At 49.5% G+C, this 18,336-nt stretch overlaps 1 protein-coding gene and 1 long non-coding RNA gene across 4 annotated transcripts in view; one reads left to right on the forward strand and one right to left on the reverse strand.

Annotated features, from left to right (window-relative positions):
- Positions 1 to 18,336, forward strand: part of SH3RF3 (SH3 domain containing ring finger 3) — a 365,053-nt gene that overhangs the window by 234,936 nt on the left and 111,781 nt on the right. The window contains exon 3 of the mRNA XM_082744231.1: positions 2,744 to 2,839. Within this exon, the coding sequence (XP_082600357.1) occupies positions 2,744 to 2,839 (96 nt within the window). The remainder of the gene's footprint in view (positions 1 to 2,743; positions 2,840 to 18,336) is intronic.
- On the reverse strand, positions 4,344 to 15,945 carry LOC309871058. Of its 3 annotated transcripts, none has more exons than XR_014314994.1 (4): positions 15,861 to 15,945; positions 12,155 to 12,271; positions 11,894 to 11,999; positions 4,344 to 4,841 (listed from the first exon to the last, which is right to left on the reverse strand). It is a non-coding gene; the product is annotated as an uncharacterized lncRNA (long non-coding RNA). The 3 variants fall into 3 exon arrangements; XR_014314995.1 differs by lacking the exon at positions 4,344 to 4,841 and adding an exon at positions 9,495 to 9,667 and having other exon boundaries at positions 12,181 to 12,271; XR_014314996.1 differs by lacking the exon at positions 4,344 to 4,841 and adding an exon at positions 9,495 to 9,667.

Below are 18,336 nucleotides of genomic sequence, written 5' to 3' on the forward strand. Positions count from 1 at the left end.
TGGGTATACAGGCTTTGATCTTTGATAGAAATTGACAAACTGAATGCTATAAATTTCTGTGTCCACCAAAAATGATGAAGTGCCTATTCTTTCCATCCTGACCAAAACTCCGAGTTGGCTTTATGTTCTTCTTTGCTAACTTGATAGGCAAAATAAAACATTGAAGAAAAAGAAGACTCTTCTTTCTTAAAATTATATTTTTTTATTTGTGGGTTATAACTTTTAAAAATATGTTGAATGGCAATTTGCTTTTCTTCTTTTTTGTGAGTTGTCTTATTTTTGCCTTTAGCTTATTTTTTCTTTTTAAGGTATTTGTCTTTTTCTTGTATTATGTCTCTAAGTCTTTATATAGTGTGGATATTAAATCTTTGTCTCTCATATATCCTCCAAGTATTTTCCTAGGTTTTTGCCTTTTTGTTTTTAGCATAGAGAATTTCATTTTTGTGTAGCCAAATCATTGTTATCATACTTCAAAAGAACTTCCCAAGCTCAAGATTAAACATCTATTCATATTTTCTTCTTGACTATTCAAGGTTTTTTCTAACATTTGAAGCTTTACTATTTATGCAATTAATTTTGGCATATATAGTGTATTAGAGAACCTCTATTAATAGCCACTTTTAATCACACTTTGTAACCTACTATTGCTAGTGTATGAGTAAACTAATAATTTTTATGAATGTAGTTTAGAATTTGCAGTATTTCACAAATTTATTCTAATTTTTAGTTGATACTGTTTTTTTCTAGGTAAAAAATTTTATACCTTCTTTCCAATATTAATGCTTTTTGTTTTATATTCTTTTATTTCTTTGGCTCTAATTTCTAGACCAGTCTTAAGTAATAGTGTGGATAGTGTGGTAATTTCTCTTTTTTAAACCAAAATTAACCTGGTGTTTTTTCTTTTGAATTTTACAAAATTTAATGTCTTTATTATGCTATTTTATTGTTGCAAAAACTCTGATACGTAGGAAGCCCCTAATTTTCTTTCCCGTTGCATGATCAGCAAAGTCCTAGGGGCTTCCCTTGGCTGAATCTGAGCAGAGTTCATCACAGGCCCAGGGCTCTTACATGCTGTGAACTTGTGAGGTAAGCAAGGCATGGGAGTTCAGGGGCATTTTCTGTACATCTCCCCTCTAGCCAGTTGACCATGTTGGCTGATGGTTACCAGAAAAGCCCATACATTCTAGTCGCTGAGCTAGAATAGGAAACCATTACAAATATCACTTTGGATCCTGAGAACCGACTACCCTGTAACAGGTGAAATGATATGGTCCCTCTTGTAGTGTCTATTGCATTTTTCTGGCTTGTATCCATTGAGAGAAGAATATTCTAAAATCACAGTTCGCTTTGTTATTTGGAATTTTTTGAAGTTGGGAGGCTGGAATGAGGACAGAGAAAATGAGGGGTATGATTGTTCCTAGGCTCTACTCTGTACCCCTGGGTGAAGAGAGGTTTGGAAGAGACCACAGTGAGCTGCCTCTCACAGACACACATCCTTGCTTTTCGCTACCTGTGTTCTCTGAAAGACATCTCCCACTCCTATTAGGTGACTCTACCTTGACCCAGATGAATACTCCAAAACTCTATGGTCCCTTACCTCACAGGGAAGCCAGGTTTTCTGGTAATTTCATGTAGTGTGCTGGCCTAAAATGTGCCTCTTAACCAAGGGAGGCCCACCAGTCCCATATTATTGCTTCCCATTAAAGTATTGAGGACTCAGATGGTACCTTCAAATCCAGTAGGGGTAACCCCACTAGGCTGGTCATCAGTTCCTTAGCACAAGTCCCAGATAGGCCAGGTGGTCCCTAGCAGATTGTTGAGGGACAAGTGACAGGGAGGTTTTGATGTGGCGGGACAGGGGGTGGGGTGGTTTGGCAGACAGCCCATGGCATACGGAGAGGAGGATGGATATTGGAGAGGGAACAGGGGCCAGCCACAGACCCCTGGTATAGGCGCCATTTTGCCTGTGCCATCCCTGTCTGGCCCTCTTAGCACTTGCTGCTCCCTGTGTTGTCTCCCTTCCTCACTCCCCTTCCCTGTTGGGTTCTCCCTTTGTTCTCCATCCTTGCTCAGTGCTTTCTCTCTCCCACCCTCCTCTCCGCACCCCTGTCACGTGTCCCTGCAGCATCTGGCACCCGCGATGGCATCCTGGGCACATCCTTTCTCACAACTGCCAGGCTGCCAGTCTCCCCGGAAAGCTCCTCTTCCTCCATGCTTCATGCCTCTTCCTTTCCCTTCCATCTGTTTCCACTTTGTGCATCTATACTTGGCATTGTCTGAGTTGCCAAAGAATTTAGGAGGGTTATCCAAAGCTTTTTGTACCCACGACTCTAAATAAATGGAATTGGATTGGGTCATTTTTCATTTGTGGATGGAGCCAGAAACTTAAAAAGCTTTATACTTGCTGAATTTATTTTTATTCAAAATAATTTTACTTCAGTAAATAAATAATAGGAACATGAATTTTAAAATACTAGCCATATTGTAAATTACCACACGTTTCTGTTTGAGGATTTTTGCAGCTATAATCAATATGTAAGAGAGAAAGCGGGAGACTGTGAGTGAAGATGTAAGGGCAGATTGTTCTGGATGTCAGATCCCAGATGGATAACAAACCTTTCTTTGCGTCATCGTGTAGGATCTTTTCTTAGCTTCTGCGATACTGACTGGTCTCTGTTTTTGTTGTGTGTGTTCCATTGCGTGTCCACGTGCTTGTGTTCGTGATGGGCTGCGGCCACCACAGGACGAGATCCTGACCGTCATCCGAAGAGTGGATGACAACTGGGCAGAAGGCATGCTGGGAGACAAGATTGGGATCTTCCCCTTGCTGTATGTGGAGGTAAGGTCACGCTCTCAGACGTACATCCCCTTCCACCCTGCTGACTGTCACCAGGTGGGGCAGGGGCAGGGGGCAGGGGTGGGCTCCTGGCCTGGGAGCCCCTCTTCCAAGAGAGGGAGATGGGGACCGCGTTGGGTTTTCGTTCAGACTGCTGTGCTATGAGAATTGTGTCAGCTCCTTGAATCGTCTGTCCCAGGCCTGGTTACAGACCATCTCACTGTGTGGGCAGTGAAGGAGGGCCCAGATGCAGGCTTTCGCTACTTCTCCTGGAAATCCTGTACTGTCACCCACTTTCCCCAGGCTCTCCTGGGTGCTGCTGCTCCCGTCTCCCCAGCCACAGAGGAGAAGGCAGCATTCCCCATGTCCCTGCAAACGGAGCTGAAGCTGGCTGGTTCTAGAGGGCTGTTTGCAATCCTCCCAGGACCTGGGTAACTGGGGTGCTCGTGCAGCTGTGAGTCCCTAAAGCAAAGATGATTTGGGGTCTATTTATTTCCTGTCTCCTTTCCGTAACTAAGGAACATTTGGCTTCCAGTGTGTAAGTTATGGGCAGTGGCTACACTGGGAGAATCTTTGAATGTTTCCCCTGTAAACCCCTGTTCACTGTGGGTTGTTTGTGTGTGGGCAGGACTGTTTGCCCATTTGTGTGCATGCGCCATTTGTCAGTGCAAGTCACATGTGTACACCCACAAGCCAAGACACACTTCATCTATTAATCACCACATTTATCTGTACGAATCATTTTAAGTAGTGCTTACTGCGTGCTCACTGTGTGGGAACACTTTCAAGTACTTGCTCATTTAATTTTCTCAGCAACTCTGGCATATGAAAGCCAGGAATGTCCCCACTTTACAAGTGAACAAATAGAGGCATGGTAAGGTGCATGGAAAGGTCCCCTGGTGGGTAAACGGCAGAGCCGAAACATAAACACAGGCTGTTTGCTGTAGACTTAGCCCTTCCCTGCCCTGCCCTCCAGGACCCGTCACTAGCAAATTCTACTTCACTGATCCTGGTGTGGGACTCCACATGCTGGTAAGTGACACAGCCGGCTTTGCCATGCTTACCGAGTGGTGTGTGGTGATCCCTGTCTCCTGCAGGATCAAATCCAAATGCTAGAGTAGGACATTCACCACTCTTTTGCAGTCTGACCTTCATCTGTTTTTCTAGCCTCATATCTGGTCATTTCCTCTTCTTTCTCTAAATGCTCTAGACCAGGGGATGTCTCATAGTCATTCTGGATAAAGTGCCCAGGAGATTTTGAGGCCCTCTCACACAGTAACTGTAAGTCTACACACACACACACACACACAGTGCTCACACACAGTCCCACTCGCATATCTGTATGGACTCATACACATACTAGCACACTCTCACACTCAAAGTCCACACCCACACCCCTCTCTATCACACTGTAGAAGTCAGATTCCCCAAACACCTTGTAAGCTTCCATCTGTGCATTTGTTCCAATTTCCAGTGTGTTCTTTATCCTGCTGCTTAAGATCAGAGAACCTGATGCCTGGGTAACAGTTACAGTGCAGTCCAAAAGTGAAAAATCTGGTCTCCCAGATGTTTGTAGCTGGGGGAACCTCTTTCCCCGGGCGGACCTATGAGGATACTCAAACACATATGCAGAAATGCTTATGGAAACTTTCTCAGGGTGGCCCCAGACTAGAAACCCCACATCAGCGGTGGGATGGATAAGTAAGGATGGTATGTCCATACAATGGAATACTACCCAGCAGAGAAAATGAACAGAAGACTGCTGCATTTAAAAGCATGGCTGAGTCTCACAGACAAATCTTTTGAAAGAAGCCAGACACGGAAGAGTATGTACGATTTTCACCTTTAGGAAGTTCGGAGGCAGCCAGAATGACTTCAGGGTGATGGAAAGCAGAGCAGCAGGGCCTCTGCAGGGAGACTGACGGGAAGCAGTGAGAGGGAGGCCTCGGGGAGGTGGAGGTCTTTGATGTCTTCATCTTAGGAGTGCTTACGCAGTTGTGTGCCACTGTGAAATGGTGTACAGTTAACATGTGTGCACTTGAAAGTGCAGTTTAAGAAGCTAAGACAGAAGGAACACTGAGGCGGGTCCCATGGGCATCCTCTGGGGAAGGCCAGGTCAGACTCATCAGCTACCAGCCCTCTGGAAGGGCTCAGGCATTGTCACGGAGCCTGAGGGCTTGGGCTCGGGGCTGGCAAACCAATCCGCTGGGTTCTCTGGGGGCTCTCCTCAGTTACACAGACATACTTGGAGGGCAAACTGGCCTCTCTGTGCCTTTCCAGGGCCTGAGCGCTCCGCCATGGGAGACAGGCTTTCAAACATTTCTCCTTTGAGGACTTACAGGCAGGCTCCCTCTTCTGGCCCCAAAGCCCTGTGTGCCCTGTGCCTCCAGTGACAATCCTGTGTCTGCTCTGAACATGGCTCCCTTACTCCTTTGTGTGTTTGCACAAAGAGGAAGCCCTGAGGGCCCTTGAGGCCCAGGGGCGCTCAGCCCTCCTCCCAGGGACAATGGCAGAGCAAGGCCCGAATTAGCCGTGGGCAGGGGCCTTGCTCCTCTGGATCCCGCTCCTTGCTGGGCAGGGCCGTGACCCAGGTAGTGCCTGGCCACAGACCCCTGCCCCAGAAGCCTGGGCCACAGCCACAGCACCCCGATCCGCTCTGAAACAGACTCCTGGCTTCTCACTCAGCAGCCCCTGAAGACAAGAAGCCCCAAACAGGTTATTTCCTGAGCCTGCTTTCACTGTTTCTCTCTCAGTTCCTTTTTGAAGTACTTGAGTGGTTTTGCCCCCCGTGTAGTCTTAGGGGTGGATTCTGGGGTTGCAGAGTTCAGGTTGTCTTCCCTCCAGGAGGCTGAGCAGGCCTTTGAGATCCAAGGGGTTGGAGCTCAGGTCTTCCACAGAGTTTGAACCTGAGCTTCCCGTTGAAGTGGTTTCTGCTCTCATGCTTGACCCAGGGGGATGTGTAAGAAGTGAACAAGCACTTTGGCTCCATGGATTACTCAGTCATCTCCTGAGCAGAGCTGTTTCTTCACCCTGGGTTTGCCTAGCAGGCCCAGCGGGACAGGCTGTAAAGCCAGGCTAGAGGCAGCCTGGCCTGGAGTTATCGGTGGCCCGTCTTCTGAGAAGGCTGTCCCAGTCTCTGGAAAGATCTATACTTCTGGTGTACTGCAGATATAACCGTCTCCTCCATGCTCCCCATAGTGTTCAGGGGCCTCGCTGCCACTGTATCCCCATCCGCAACCTGGGCTGACTGGTCTCAGGCACTGACTCTGCCTGCACCTGGCTCCTTTGCCCTCAGGTCCTCGCCACTCCTGTGTGACTTCTCTCCCCACCTTTCCAGCCCCCCTTCTGGCTTCCCCAGCCACTGGTCCTGTGTCTGGAACCTGCCTCCTTGTTCTTTTCTCCCTATTGGTTTCGTGAACAATCAGCCTCCAACAGCCGTCGCCACACTGCGCCCGCAGGCCATGTTGCTGACTGACGCCTGCCTGTTTTTTGGGTACCTGTGGGACAGGGCAGCCTTGCGGGTGTCCACTCAGGACAGAGAGAGGACTCGGCATGGCTCTGGTCCCGGGGGGAATAAGCCCAATCATGTGACAGTGACACGGCCTTCCTTCTATGTCTCCAGGGGGCCAAGGAATTGTCATCATTTTCCTTTTTCAGAGTAAATAAATCTGAGAGAATTCTTCAGGCCTGGGGGGCCAGGGAGCCCTCCTCCTCCATGTGTGGGGGCTCAGTGCTGCCTGCCATGAGGTAAATGTAAGGCACTCTGTCCTTCTCCTGTCCTGGCATGGCTGGGTCTGGCTCTGGGTTTCCACCCTGCAGTGTGACTAGACACAACCAGAGGTCCCACCGAGCCAGACCCATCGTCCTTTCCCATGGGGCTCCAAGATGGCATGCTTGGCATCTGCCTTTCATATGGATCTCAGGTCTTCCCCTAAGAGCAGGGCCTGTTTCTCATGGGCCATGGAAACCCCAGTGGCAGAACCCTGAGTGGGCCCAAGGCAGCCCTACAGAGCATCATGGGTTGTAGAGGTAGACCACCCTGGGCTCAATACCATGTACTAGACGTGTTACATTTGGCACATTTCTCATCCTTTCTGAGCCTCTTTCCTCTCACATACAAGGACAATAGCATGTCCCTCATGGACATAGTTGCGAGACCTCAAGACAATAACAGAGTGCACAGACGAGGCATGAGGTAGGCTCACAAGGGCCATCTCTGTTGTTGCTCTGCTTTTATAAATGTTTGTTGAGTGAATAATTGCTCATTGGTCCATTCATGTATTTACTGAAGAGCTCTGTGTCATTCCTGGGCATTGACCATATTTGGCCTCCTATTTCTGAGAGTTTTCTCACAAGTGCTCCTTTTCACTCCGCAGCGGGGGTGGGAGCTCTTCCAAGGCAGGCGTGCCCCTATTTCTGTGCAGGCAAGACAGCCCCATCATGGTTCCCTAAGCTGAGCCAGGTTTGCAGTTGGGTAATGTCAACAAGACAAGCAATGCAGATAGTCACATGCCACATGAAAAGAGAGGTAGCCCACCTGAAAGCTATTCCTGAAGAGGGCTCATAGGAATCTGCCTCAGTCCAGAGAGATCCAAAGACAGGATGCAGGACTGTTCTGCTCCGAGCCTCAATGCGGAAGTCGCATGGAGACTTAGAAAATACATTTGGAGATTTGCCTGTGATGCTTGTTTGCAAGGAAAACTTCTCCATGGGGCCAGAATTAAGATCCCAAAGACCACAATAGGCTGGAAACACAGTTGAAAAGAATGGTGAAATGCTCTAAGTGTCAAATTCTGCCTTCACATTTAGAAAATTAGTTGTTTTAGGCAAGCAATGGGGAGACGTGGATCACCAGCAGTTAACCAAGAAAGATCTCCATGTTACCATGACGTGATGGTGCTCTACTTCTGTTGAGTAGGATATTTAAACATTTGCTGATCTTCAAAGGTAGTGTCTGTGTGGTTGGCTACCCACATTGTCATGGTGGGTCCTCCCTCATACCTGCTTGAGGAACAGCCAGAAAGGCCAAGTGGCTGAAAACAAGTGGGCATGTCTTGTCCTGCCCCAGGTTCCTCCTCAGTAGTCCGCCTCCCCACACAATACCTGAAGAGTGTTTCTCTCAGATCCACCCTCCCCTGTTCTGCACCCCAAGCCCCAGCTTCCTCCTTCCCTCCCAGCCTAGGCTCCATGGACTCCAACACAGCAATCCCCAAACCCATCTCCAGATGCCAAGACCCAGCTTTACAACTTCCACCTAGTATGGTGGCACCAGATCCTCTCCAGGCATACAAGATTCCAGCCACCCAAACTTCCACACACTGCCTTTCCTAGCCCAGGACCCCTATGCAAGGACCCATAGAGCTCCTCTTCACTCTTCAAAACTCAACTCAAATGGTCCTTGCTCCATCAAACCATTCCCTGAGCCTTACAAATCTGTTCATGTCAACGTACAGGGCTTCCAGCATTTTTTAAACTTGTTCCCTCCTCTGTCCAGATCAGGATCCTTCAAGTCAGGGTCCTTCTCTTGTCCATTTTTAATACCCTTAGCACTTAGCAAAGTGACTGCACAGTGAGTGCTTAATAAATGTTTGCAGGAGTGATAGCTTGTCAGGAGATTAGCACCGGCATCAACCAGGAGCCATTTTCTGCATCTAACAAAATGCAGTGACAGTCCAGAGCCAGCGGCTGTTTGGAGGACTTGGAGGCACACTGAGAAGAGGCAAAGAGTGGGAGGAAATGGGGTTGGACTGGTTCTTAACTTTAAAGACAAATCATGTGATGTTTAGCAGGGTACTAACCCAGAGACTGGCTGTCTGAAAGTAGCAGAAAGAATGTGGTCGCCTTGCTCCTGGATTTTGGAGTTTGCCCAGATCTTCCTTTATTAGTCCTCTCCCAGGTCAGCTGGCACCTCCCCTCGCACCCATGCACGTTTACTGGGTCTCACTTACTCCCCAGTGGACTGCAGGGTGCACAGACTTGTCCCCTCACAGCTGTGTGCCACTGTCTGTCCCACTTGCCCTGGACTCCCTGGCTGCGTGGGTCCAACTCCTGCCTGTCCGAGGACACAGTGGAGGAGGGGATGGGGATCCCTTTGTCTCACTTCCAGGCTTCAATCACACAGCTCCAGAGGCTGAGCTCCACACCCTTTCGGCCATCTCCCACCCCTCTCTGGGAGAGAGCCCCGGTTTGATCTCTGCCCCTGCTTGGGTGAGGGCTTCCTCCTTGCTCCCACCAGGCTCGGCACTCACTTCTGTGTAGGGACTGTTCACATCCACTCAACCTGAGACATGCTGCAGGCAGGACTCTGTCTGTCTCCTTCCCCAGGGCTTAGTATTCAGAGAAGGTACAGTGGCAGGTTGCAGTGGGAGAGGGAGCCCCCCACCCAGGAAACCTGGCTTTCTTGTGCTCTGCGGATGCAGATATGCAGATGCATAGGTGAGGACTGTTCATCTGATGGACAGGGGGTGACGTTGGTAGAGGAAGGCTGTGCTGTCAGTGTGGAACAAACCCAGGCCCAAGGGCTGGACACACTTGTCAGGGAAGCCCTGTTCCATCTTCACAACAACAGGCAGGCCTGCTGGGGTGCAAGTGGTGCTCTTTCCTTCCCTCTGGTGTGTCTCTTGTCAACCTTTATTCAACAGACACACATTAATGCATTTCCTTGTTTTATGCTTTTGCATTTAGACATACAGATAAGGGGAAGGCCCTCTGGGTTCCCTGGAGGCATGGGAAAAATGGGAAAGCAAGTCGATCGAAGTGGGCCAGCTCATGGTCTTGATGAGAATTTATTCAGCTCACATGTGTTGGGATGATGGCTGTCCTTGGCCTCACCTGAAAGGGGGCAGGTTGACTCTGAGACTTTACCTGGGGACCCCACACTCCAGAGATAAAAGGACCAGATCCCTAGGGGTTTGAGTTTAGGGAAGGGAGTACCTGGAAGCCAGCTGTGGTGCAGAAAAAGAAGTTGGGAAGAGGGGTGATGAGTGTAATATTTGAGGTATTGTACCGGCTGTGACAGGTGAACCCTGAGACCGTACGGCTCAACCACAATAGAGGGTCGTATCTGGCTGTTCTGGTTGGCCAGGCTCATGCAGGCAAAAGGGAGACCCTCCAATGGGGCTGTGCTATCTTTAACATGTGGGAGTGAGGACAAATTGGGAGTTTCATAGGTCAGGCCTGGCCATGGACGTCAGACCACCACCCACAGGCTGTGGCCAGTCACATAGCTACCTGACCACAAGGTCACTGGGGACCCAGGAGTTTGGAAAGAGTGGATCCTCCTGACAGGAGGGGCTGCCAATTTAGCATGTTAATTTTGTTCACTGTGTGTTTCATTAACATAAGAAGGAAATAACATGAAATAACAGGCCATGTTCAGAGGACCCCTAAGGAAAATTCTTCCTCCGTGGAAGTGTCCCTTCCCCACCAGCCTGTGAAGATCTTCCATTGTGTGGCAGAACCACGATAAACCTGGACGGGTGAGTGGCTCTCTGGTGAAGAGCCAGGAAAGGGATACATGTCAAGTGGTTATAAGAGTCTAGGCAACGCTTTGGTCAGCTTTATGTTGGATGAGGCACCCCGAGGGGAGAGTAGTGAAAGGGAAGAGATAAAACCCAAGGGATCGCAGGGGACAATTGATGAGTGGTCCCTGCAGAACAGCTGGGAGGGGACGAGGGCCTACCTTGAGGGACAGGAGAGAAACCTGCCCTTCAGAGGGAGGAGGAGGTGAATGGGGAAGGTTCTGGCACACCGAGGCCTGTGGGGATGTTCAGAGTTTATGCTGATTTGCCCTGCTCTCCGCTACTCGGCAGATTATTTGTTGAGAATGACAAGGTTTGGGACTTAAGAACAGAGGCCACATGGGGGCTGTTCCAGGGAAAGATGGTGAGGGGTAAGGAGTATGGGAGAGTTGCTACTGGGGTTGGGGCCCAATCATGTGGGGGTGCTAGTGGGACATGTGTGCCGGGCTGCCGGGTGCTGTGGGAGGCTGAAGGCACTGGCCACCAACTATGGAGCCAGAATGGAGGGCAGTTTGGAAAGAAAAGATGACTCCAGGGAGAGAAGGCTCCCGGGCTATGGGTAATGATGGGAGGAAGCCCAGATCCAAACAGATTGAGGGACTGGAAAGTGGAATTTGAAGGTTTAACATGTGCTGAAGTCCATTTTCTCTCCCTCTGACACTCCAAATGCATCAAAGACAGCTCTGCCATTCATTGCCCCACACTTAGCTAGATGCACCCCAGAGTGGCTTCTGCATAAAGCCTATTTCTTAAACCAGGAGCCGAAGCATGGGCACATAGTGGATGTGTCCTCTGGATCCTGCTGCCTTAGGACAGCTCTGCTCTGTCCTATTTCCTGCCCTTCTGCTGCTCCCACGTGAATCCTTCGTGACCTCCCAAAACTGTGTGTGGTCCTCACCAACCTGAGGGAAGGAGTCCCAGTCCTCAGGGCACTAGAGGCCTGGAGCCCCTGCATGCATGTCTCAGGACAGCTGTATTCTGGATGGTGAGAGAGATGGAGGAACAGGGCCAGGCTCCAGAAAGTAAGCTGGGGGACAACCTCATCCCAGGGCCAGTGGGAGCCCAGAGAATTCCGACTTTGGGGAACCAGACCCTAGACCTCTGTTGGTGCCAGTACTCATAAACCCCAGTCTTGGTGTTGAATGAATCCTACATGGTGTTAGGAAGAATTGTTGATGGGATGCTGTTTCTAGATCCTGGAAAACCGATGGAGACAGAAATGAAAGTCTTGAATTAGCCAAATAAATGAATGCCTAAATCTGTAGGGGTAGTTGTCAATGACAGCAGCTTCTGACTTGGGAGTCCTTGTCTTTGGCACAATTACAATGCACATTGTTAGTTTGGTTCTAAGCTTCAGTTGATTACAATGTTGACCTCTGTTTGTAGCACGGTTGTCTCCTTGTCACTTCAGAATTTACAAAAAGAAAATAGTATTTTGACCCTGCATCTCAAAAGATGGTATTAAAGCATTTGGTAATGACTCCTTAGTACAACTGGCAGCTTTCACTGGGAACCAGCAAACTCAGAGGTTACTCACTGTACGTGCTCTGTACTGCTCCATGCCTTGGATTTGCCATCTCCCGATGTGAAGAAGAGATTGCTCATGATTTCTTCAACTTCGTCTTGGTGCTCCAGCTCCTTGCCTGGGGAGGGCAGCATGTTTTCAGGGAGGAACATGAAGAGGGTGTGTGGCTTCTAAAGGAATGCCCATGCCCAGGTTCCTGAGGAAAGCCGCAGAGACACTGATGCTCAGAGACCCTCTTCCTCCCCTCAGTGCCCTCCACAGACCCTACACTACCTGGGATCCAGGGTGGACAGACTCACAGGTGTGTTCCTGGTTGGGGAGTGCTTGTTCTTTGTCACCACTCTTGGCCTCTGTGTCTCCCCCCTCCTTTCAAGGGCTCTCCTTGCTCCTCTGAGGGAAAGCCAGCATGTCAGGAAGTAATATGGGCAATGGGAGAGGAAAAGGGACTTCTCAGGTTCTTGACAGCTGCCAAGGACACAGCCAGCCATTCCCCATACTCACAGCTGCCCAGCGAGTGGGAGTGAGTGGCTCCCAGGCTAAGGGGCTCACATGGATAAAGGGCATTGTCTGCTTACTTTTGATTTCTTTCCCTTATTCTTATTCCCTCATTCTTTACTGTCTACAAATCATCAGCTCTGCTAACTTGTATGAAGCATTGGCAGAAACGCCCCAGTGCTAACATGGGGATTTTTGTCTCCCCGACTCTGCTTCTCTCTCCCCAAGCGCTACTGTCAGGGCTGTTAGAAGCTCAGAGTGTGTGTGGACAGGTGGGGATTAGAAACAGTGATGCTGATGCCAGGTACTTGCTGGGGACCCACAAAAGCCCCCCAAGTATCAGGTTAGCAGCCTGATAAGGCAGTAATAACATTTTACCCTGATTCACACTTAAACCAACGATGTTCAACCTCCTCTTCACATTTTACTGCGAAGCAATGAGGTGAGTTGATGTGGCCGCAGCCTTCCCACAGCTCTCCTGCCCTTGGGGCCTCCCTCCTGGCCAGGTCTGCTGCTGTGGGAGCCAGTGGGTGGGCCTGACCCCAGATCCTTCCACAGAGGTGGCATATTTTCTCTATGTAGCACATTTGACCAAACCTCACCCATTCTTTCCTGCAGAGAAATTTCGTTTGAAGCACGGTGCTAGAATCCTTGCTGTCTGAGGAAGGAGATAAAAGCAGCCTCAGCGAAGGGAACTGGCAAGTAAGAAGTGCAGAGCCATCACAGACAGGCAGAAGGGAGCAGATTACGCCTCTGACTGGGGCAGTGTGGTGGCTGGTTTGAGTGTCTTGGGGAGTTTAACTCAGACATCGTGTTTCCATCCCGGAGTTTGACTGGAGTCTTTCTCGTGGCCTCTGTATGTCTCCTTAACACCGATGTATATACCATAGTCCTAGTACATATTCCAATATGCTCGTCTACGATTTCTGTCTTCTGCATTGTTTCTGGTTCTGTTTCTACTGACTGATTTTTCTCCTCTATAAATAACTATAAAATAGATTTGTAGATTGCATTTTCCTGCTTCTTTGCATTCCTGATATTTTTAATTAGATACCAACTTTGTAAATTGTGCCTTTTCAGATGCTGGGTTTTTGGTTTTTTTTATTCCTATAAATATGCTTAAGCTTTGTCCTGGGATGTCGCTAGGTCACTTACAAACAGTTTGATGCTTTTGAGCCTTGCTTTTAAGCTCTGGTCTGTAGGACTATGGCAGCCTCTAATGTAGAGCTAATTATCCCTACTTCTGAAGCTATAATCTTCTCCACTCCATGACCCGTGATTTACAAGGTTTTTCAATCTTGAAGGTGGGAATGCAAACTGTGCCCAGCTTTGCGTGAGCCTCAGGAATTGTTCTGTCTTCCCCTTTGGGTGGTTCTTTCCCTGGCACTTTCCTCCTATGAATGTCCTCATCAGTACTGGGCTACAGACTTGACAGGGGCACCCCTCCACAGATACCTCCTTTCCAGGACTCAGGTCCATGGACCCCAGCCACTGTGGCCTCCCCAACCCCCAGACTCCATCTTCCCAACTCAGGGAGAAGCCCCAGAGCCCAGGTGAACCAGAGGCCTCACGCGGCAGGCCTCACCTCTCTCGACAGCTACTGTCCTGAGCTGCTGATACCCCATGTCTGAAAGCCATGTTTTGTAGATCTGCTCTCAGCATGTCAGGCAAGAAGGTAAACATGATCGTTGTTCCGCCTTGGCTAAGTGGGTGTTAACCTGGGACGTTTTAGGGATTTTGAAATAAGGGCAACAAGTATTATGTTTTGTACTATAGACTAGTATGGTGTGGTATGTCAGCTGTATCTCGGGAAGACAGGGGAGAAGGTAGATGGGGCTGAGAAAGTTAGGCTCACAGGGGTATTTTTGGCAGAACAGGAAAGCTGGAGGTCAGCTGAAGCTGTCCGTGCTGCCTGTCCCCATCTCCAGTGCTGAGAGTAAGTAATCAAGGACTTTTTAAGAAAGATGAACTGGTGAAAGCCTTTGAGGTAATTATTCACTACGGATACTGGTGACGACCAAGTTCCAAACACTGGCATGTGGTCCAGCTTTGAAGGTGAGCCAGAGGGTGTGTTTGTCACACTGCTGGTGTTTTCCTCCGTTTTCTCCTTCCCCTGTGGCCCTGCTTCCCACCCAGCTTCTCTCAGGACACCTGAGTTCACCATGTCGGAGGCAATGTGGGAACAAGACCCCAGAAAGGACATGGGAAAGAAACTTCTCAGAGATTTCTGCCAGAGACTGTTGGGGGACAGGGCTTTGCCATTTTGTTTAAAGTCTGTTTTATATTTACTTGCTGCTAGCTCGTTTCTTACGAGCTTCTACAGCCCTGCATGGCGCGTGGTGGGGATTCCTCCCCACCTGGACTTGGCTCTGAATCTGCCTGCATTTCTGTCCAGGTGCGGACCGCGCCTTCCTGAAAACTAATGCACTTAACAGAGTACCGTGCAGTCACCCAAGAGAGCACTGGCCGAGGAAGGCTGTGGGCGCAGCAGACAGGACTGACTGGGAGTCAGGCAGGGCAGGTCCTGGTGTTCCATGTTTTCTCTGCATCTGAGCAAAGTGGTCTGGGAGGCCAACTCCTAAACCCACAGGGAGAGTAAGAAGGGTGCCTTGCCTTCACCCCCATTTCCCTTATTTTACAGTGGAAGGCATAACACAAAGAAATGAGACAATTCCCCAGGAGAGTAAGACTTCAGTTTTGTGCATTTCGCCCAGCCACGGTCTGGGTCGGCATGTTTTTCTCCCATCCTCTGCACCCCCGGGCTTGAGGCATGCACACACGTGTGTGATCATTGGGGGTGTCCCTAAGAAAGAGAGACAAGTGCGTAGGTCCCAGCACACCCTGCTTTCTTGCTTCCCTAACTTTTTTTGAATTACTTGTGCAGTTAGCATCTTATAGTATAATATTGTACATTCCATAGTTTCTGGGTTTGTTGTTACTGTTGTCTCCCTAACTACAAATGTAAGAAGCCAGACCCTGCAGCACATAATTTTTTTCCATTCTCGGTCTTGGCGTGGTGCTGGCACAAAATAGGCAATGTATACATTTGTGTGGTTGCTGGGTTGCGAGCCAGTATTTCACACAAATAATCAAAGTAAGAGGACAGACCCATGGCTGCTTCTGGAAAGATCTTGGCTGGGATGCTTTCAGCACATAGGACTTAGCAGGTCCCCGTGAAACCACCTGTTCTTGCTCACTGGTCTCACCAGGAGTGTCTATGGGGACACAGAGGAACCCCACAGTCTTCCCCACACCTGAGAGGTGCAGCTGCCGGCCAGCCAAGCAGAAAGCAGAAAAGGCTTATGTGAATTTCCATCTTCAAGAGACAAGTAGGGACTGAAAATGTCTCCACCTGGGGTCAGCTGAAAACGCAAGTGACATTAGTAAAGAGCTGCCATTCCTCCCCCATGTCCAAGCCTGTCACCTGTGTTGTGGCCTCCAGCTCATCCTGTGGGAAACCAGGCATGCCCACAGTCGTACTCACTGGTTTTGCCTCCGGCTCCTGCTGCTTTCCTTCCTTCCCTCACAGGTTACTCTTGCGGGCTGTCTTAATGCGGCATACGGAGGAGGTGAAGTTTGGTTCTTTTCTGACCGAACTGGGGCCCCTCCACGGGGCCTTCTGTGACCTCAGACTGTTTCTGTGTTCACCTCCTGTTATCAGGGAGACAAGGGAGTCTGGCTGCTCCCCCATAGGCTGTCCTGAGCTGTCTTCTCCCAGCCACCTTCCCTCCAGCACAGCTGTACCCTGCTGCCTGAACTCAGCTTTTCACATTCCTATCCTGTCTCTTCATTTCTGCCTTTTGGAGTAGTCCAGGCCCGTGGCTCAGAAACTTCAGTGAACATCAGAATCCCCGGGAAAGCCCTGGGCCACAGGGAACCTGATGGATACAACAGGTCTGGTGGGCCTCAGCCTAAGAAAGAAGTTGGGGAGGAAACCTGTTTTATCAGATTCCACTTAGTCCCAAGGGTGGGCCTGGGCCATTGATGTGGGAGCCCCCCTCCCCCTGGGGCGGGTCGTGATGGTGGTAGCTGTTTTTCAGATGTGACAATGAACGCATATTTAGCCATGGAAAGATTTGACTGTGAGTGTTAATAAGGTGACAGTGGAATATGTCTTGGCTGAGGTTCAGGGCCTGTGTTTAGTGCAGAAGGAACAGCAAGTCTGGTTGTGCAGCGGGAGCAAACACACCCATCTGGAGTCACTGGAATTGTTGGGGAACTCTGGTGTCTTCCCTCCAGAGCTGACCAAGCTTTAGTGGAGAGATTTGGCCTGTAGGTCCGAGCTGCTGCCTCACCATTAGTTCTGGATCTTGGCAATAAATTATTGCTAAGACTGACCCTGGGGGCCTGTTGGAAAATGCCTCCGACATTGCTGTCCTGTTCTCTCCTGTTACCTTTTATTAATCCTTCCTGTTTGGAAAGGAGGGGGTGTAAATTGCTGGTGCCCAGGACCTTTTTAAGATTCAAGTAAAATCCTCCATGCTATGCATGTGCCATCAGGGGACTTTCCATAGCTACCGCAATTCAACCGATTATTGCAAAATGAGAAAATGCAGCTTATTCTGGCTTCATTTGGGTTCTGCTTGATTTACTCAGAGAAACTCAAGCCATTCTCTGTTGCTTTTATTTCTTTCCAATCTCCAAAGTGAGAACAATTAAGAGTTACAGTTAGAAGCTATTGAGGACTTTCCTTCTGTTGCAAGCAGAGACAAAGACTCAGTTTGTCAACCACACTTTTCCAGATGTCTCTGTTTTCAGTGACTTTCTTGCCTACCGCTCTGCCCAGAGACCCTCAGTGTACTGCAGGGCTATGTGAGCCTCCCTGGGAAATCTCATGTTAATGAGATCCTAGAAGCTTCCAAGTCACCACAATACTTACTCTCGGAGCTGGCCCCTCTAGGTAAAGACAGCCTATCCTCTATACCACAGCCCTGCCCGGAGGAGTACGCTGGCTGGTGTCTCCAACAAGAGCAAGGGCAGCCACATTCTGTCTTGCCGACTTCAACTGTAAAATAGAACTACATCTGCCCATGCCAGGGTCGTTGTCAAGTGTTTCCACTACCACGGCGCTCCACAGCCTCTACCTTTCAGACCACCGTTCATTTCTTCATTCACACCCATCCCTTCTGTGCATTCATTCACTGAGCACCTGCTATGTGCCAGGCCCTAGGGATACTGTTGCCTACCAAACAGAAGAGAAATGTTTTGAAACCCACACTCTAGTGGGAGGAAACCAACAATAGCAGAAAAAAGCAAATTCTAGAGGGTAGTATGTTCTCTGTGGAGGAAAATAAAGCTGGCAAAGGAGGAGAGCGAAGCTGAGGTGGAGGGGACCAATTTTAAGTAGCATGCCTGGAAGGCCTCACTGGGGACACAACCTATGGGTGAGTGCTGCAGGTTCCAGGTGGTGGCCTGAGCTGGCTCGTGGCTGAGGGACAGTGATGGCCAGGGTGACAGAGCAGGCTGAGTACAGTGAGCTCAGGGAGCAGTGGGAAGCAGGCCTCTCTGAAGATGTCAGTGTTTGCTCCGAGTGGTTGGGTCTGGGTTGGGGTCCATCTCTCTTCAAGACCCACTCCCCATTCAGTGCACACAGCCTTTGTCACTGGGTCCACTGACTCTCCCTAACCACGTCCTTTTCATTCATGCCCACTCCTGCCTCAGCCTAGGGGGCTTTGCTAGTGTAACATGAATGTAGAAAGAACCTTCTAGACTCGAAGTTTTCAAGTTGCGGTGGTCAGAAACCCATAGGTTCTTGGGCGTCACCTCTCCCAGCCCCGCTGTGCTGCATGTTATCTCTAAGATCCATCTCACACAGTGACCAGAAAAAGGTAACTTTAGTGGCCTCACTCCTGCTAAGCCTCCTCTGGGGCCCGTGTCTCTTAGAATCAATACAGACTCCTCACTGCACCCAGCAGACCCATGGAACCTTCCTGGCCTCTGCCCAGCCCTGCTCACTGCCT

The sequence above is a fragment of the Mustela nivalis genome, assembly GCF_964662115.1.
Source record: "Mustela nivalis genome assembly, chromosome: 8".
In the NCBI taxonomy this organism is placed as follows: domain Eukaryota; kingdom Metazoa; phylum Chordata; class Mammalia; order Carnivora; family Mustelidae; genus Mustela; species Mustela nivalis.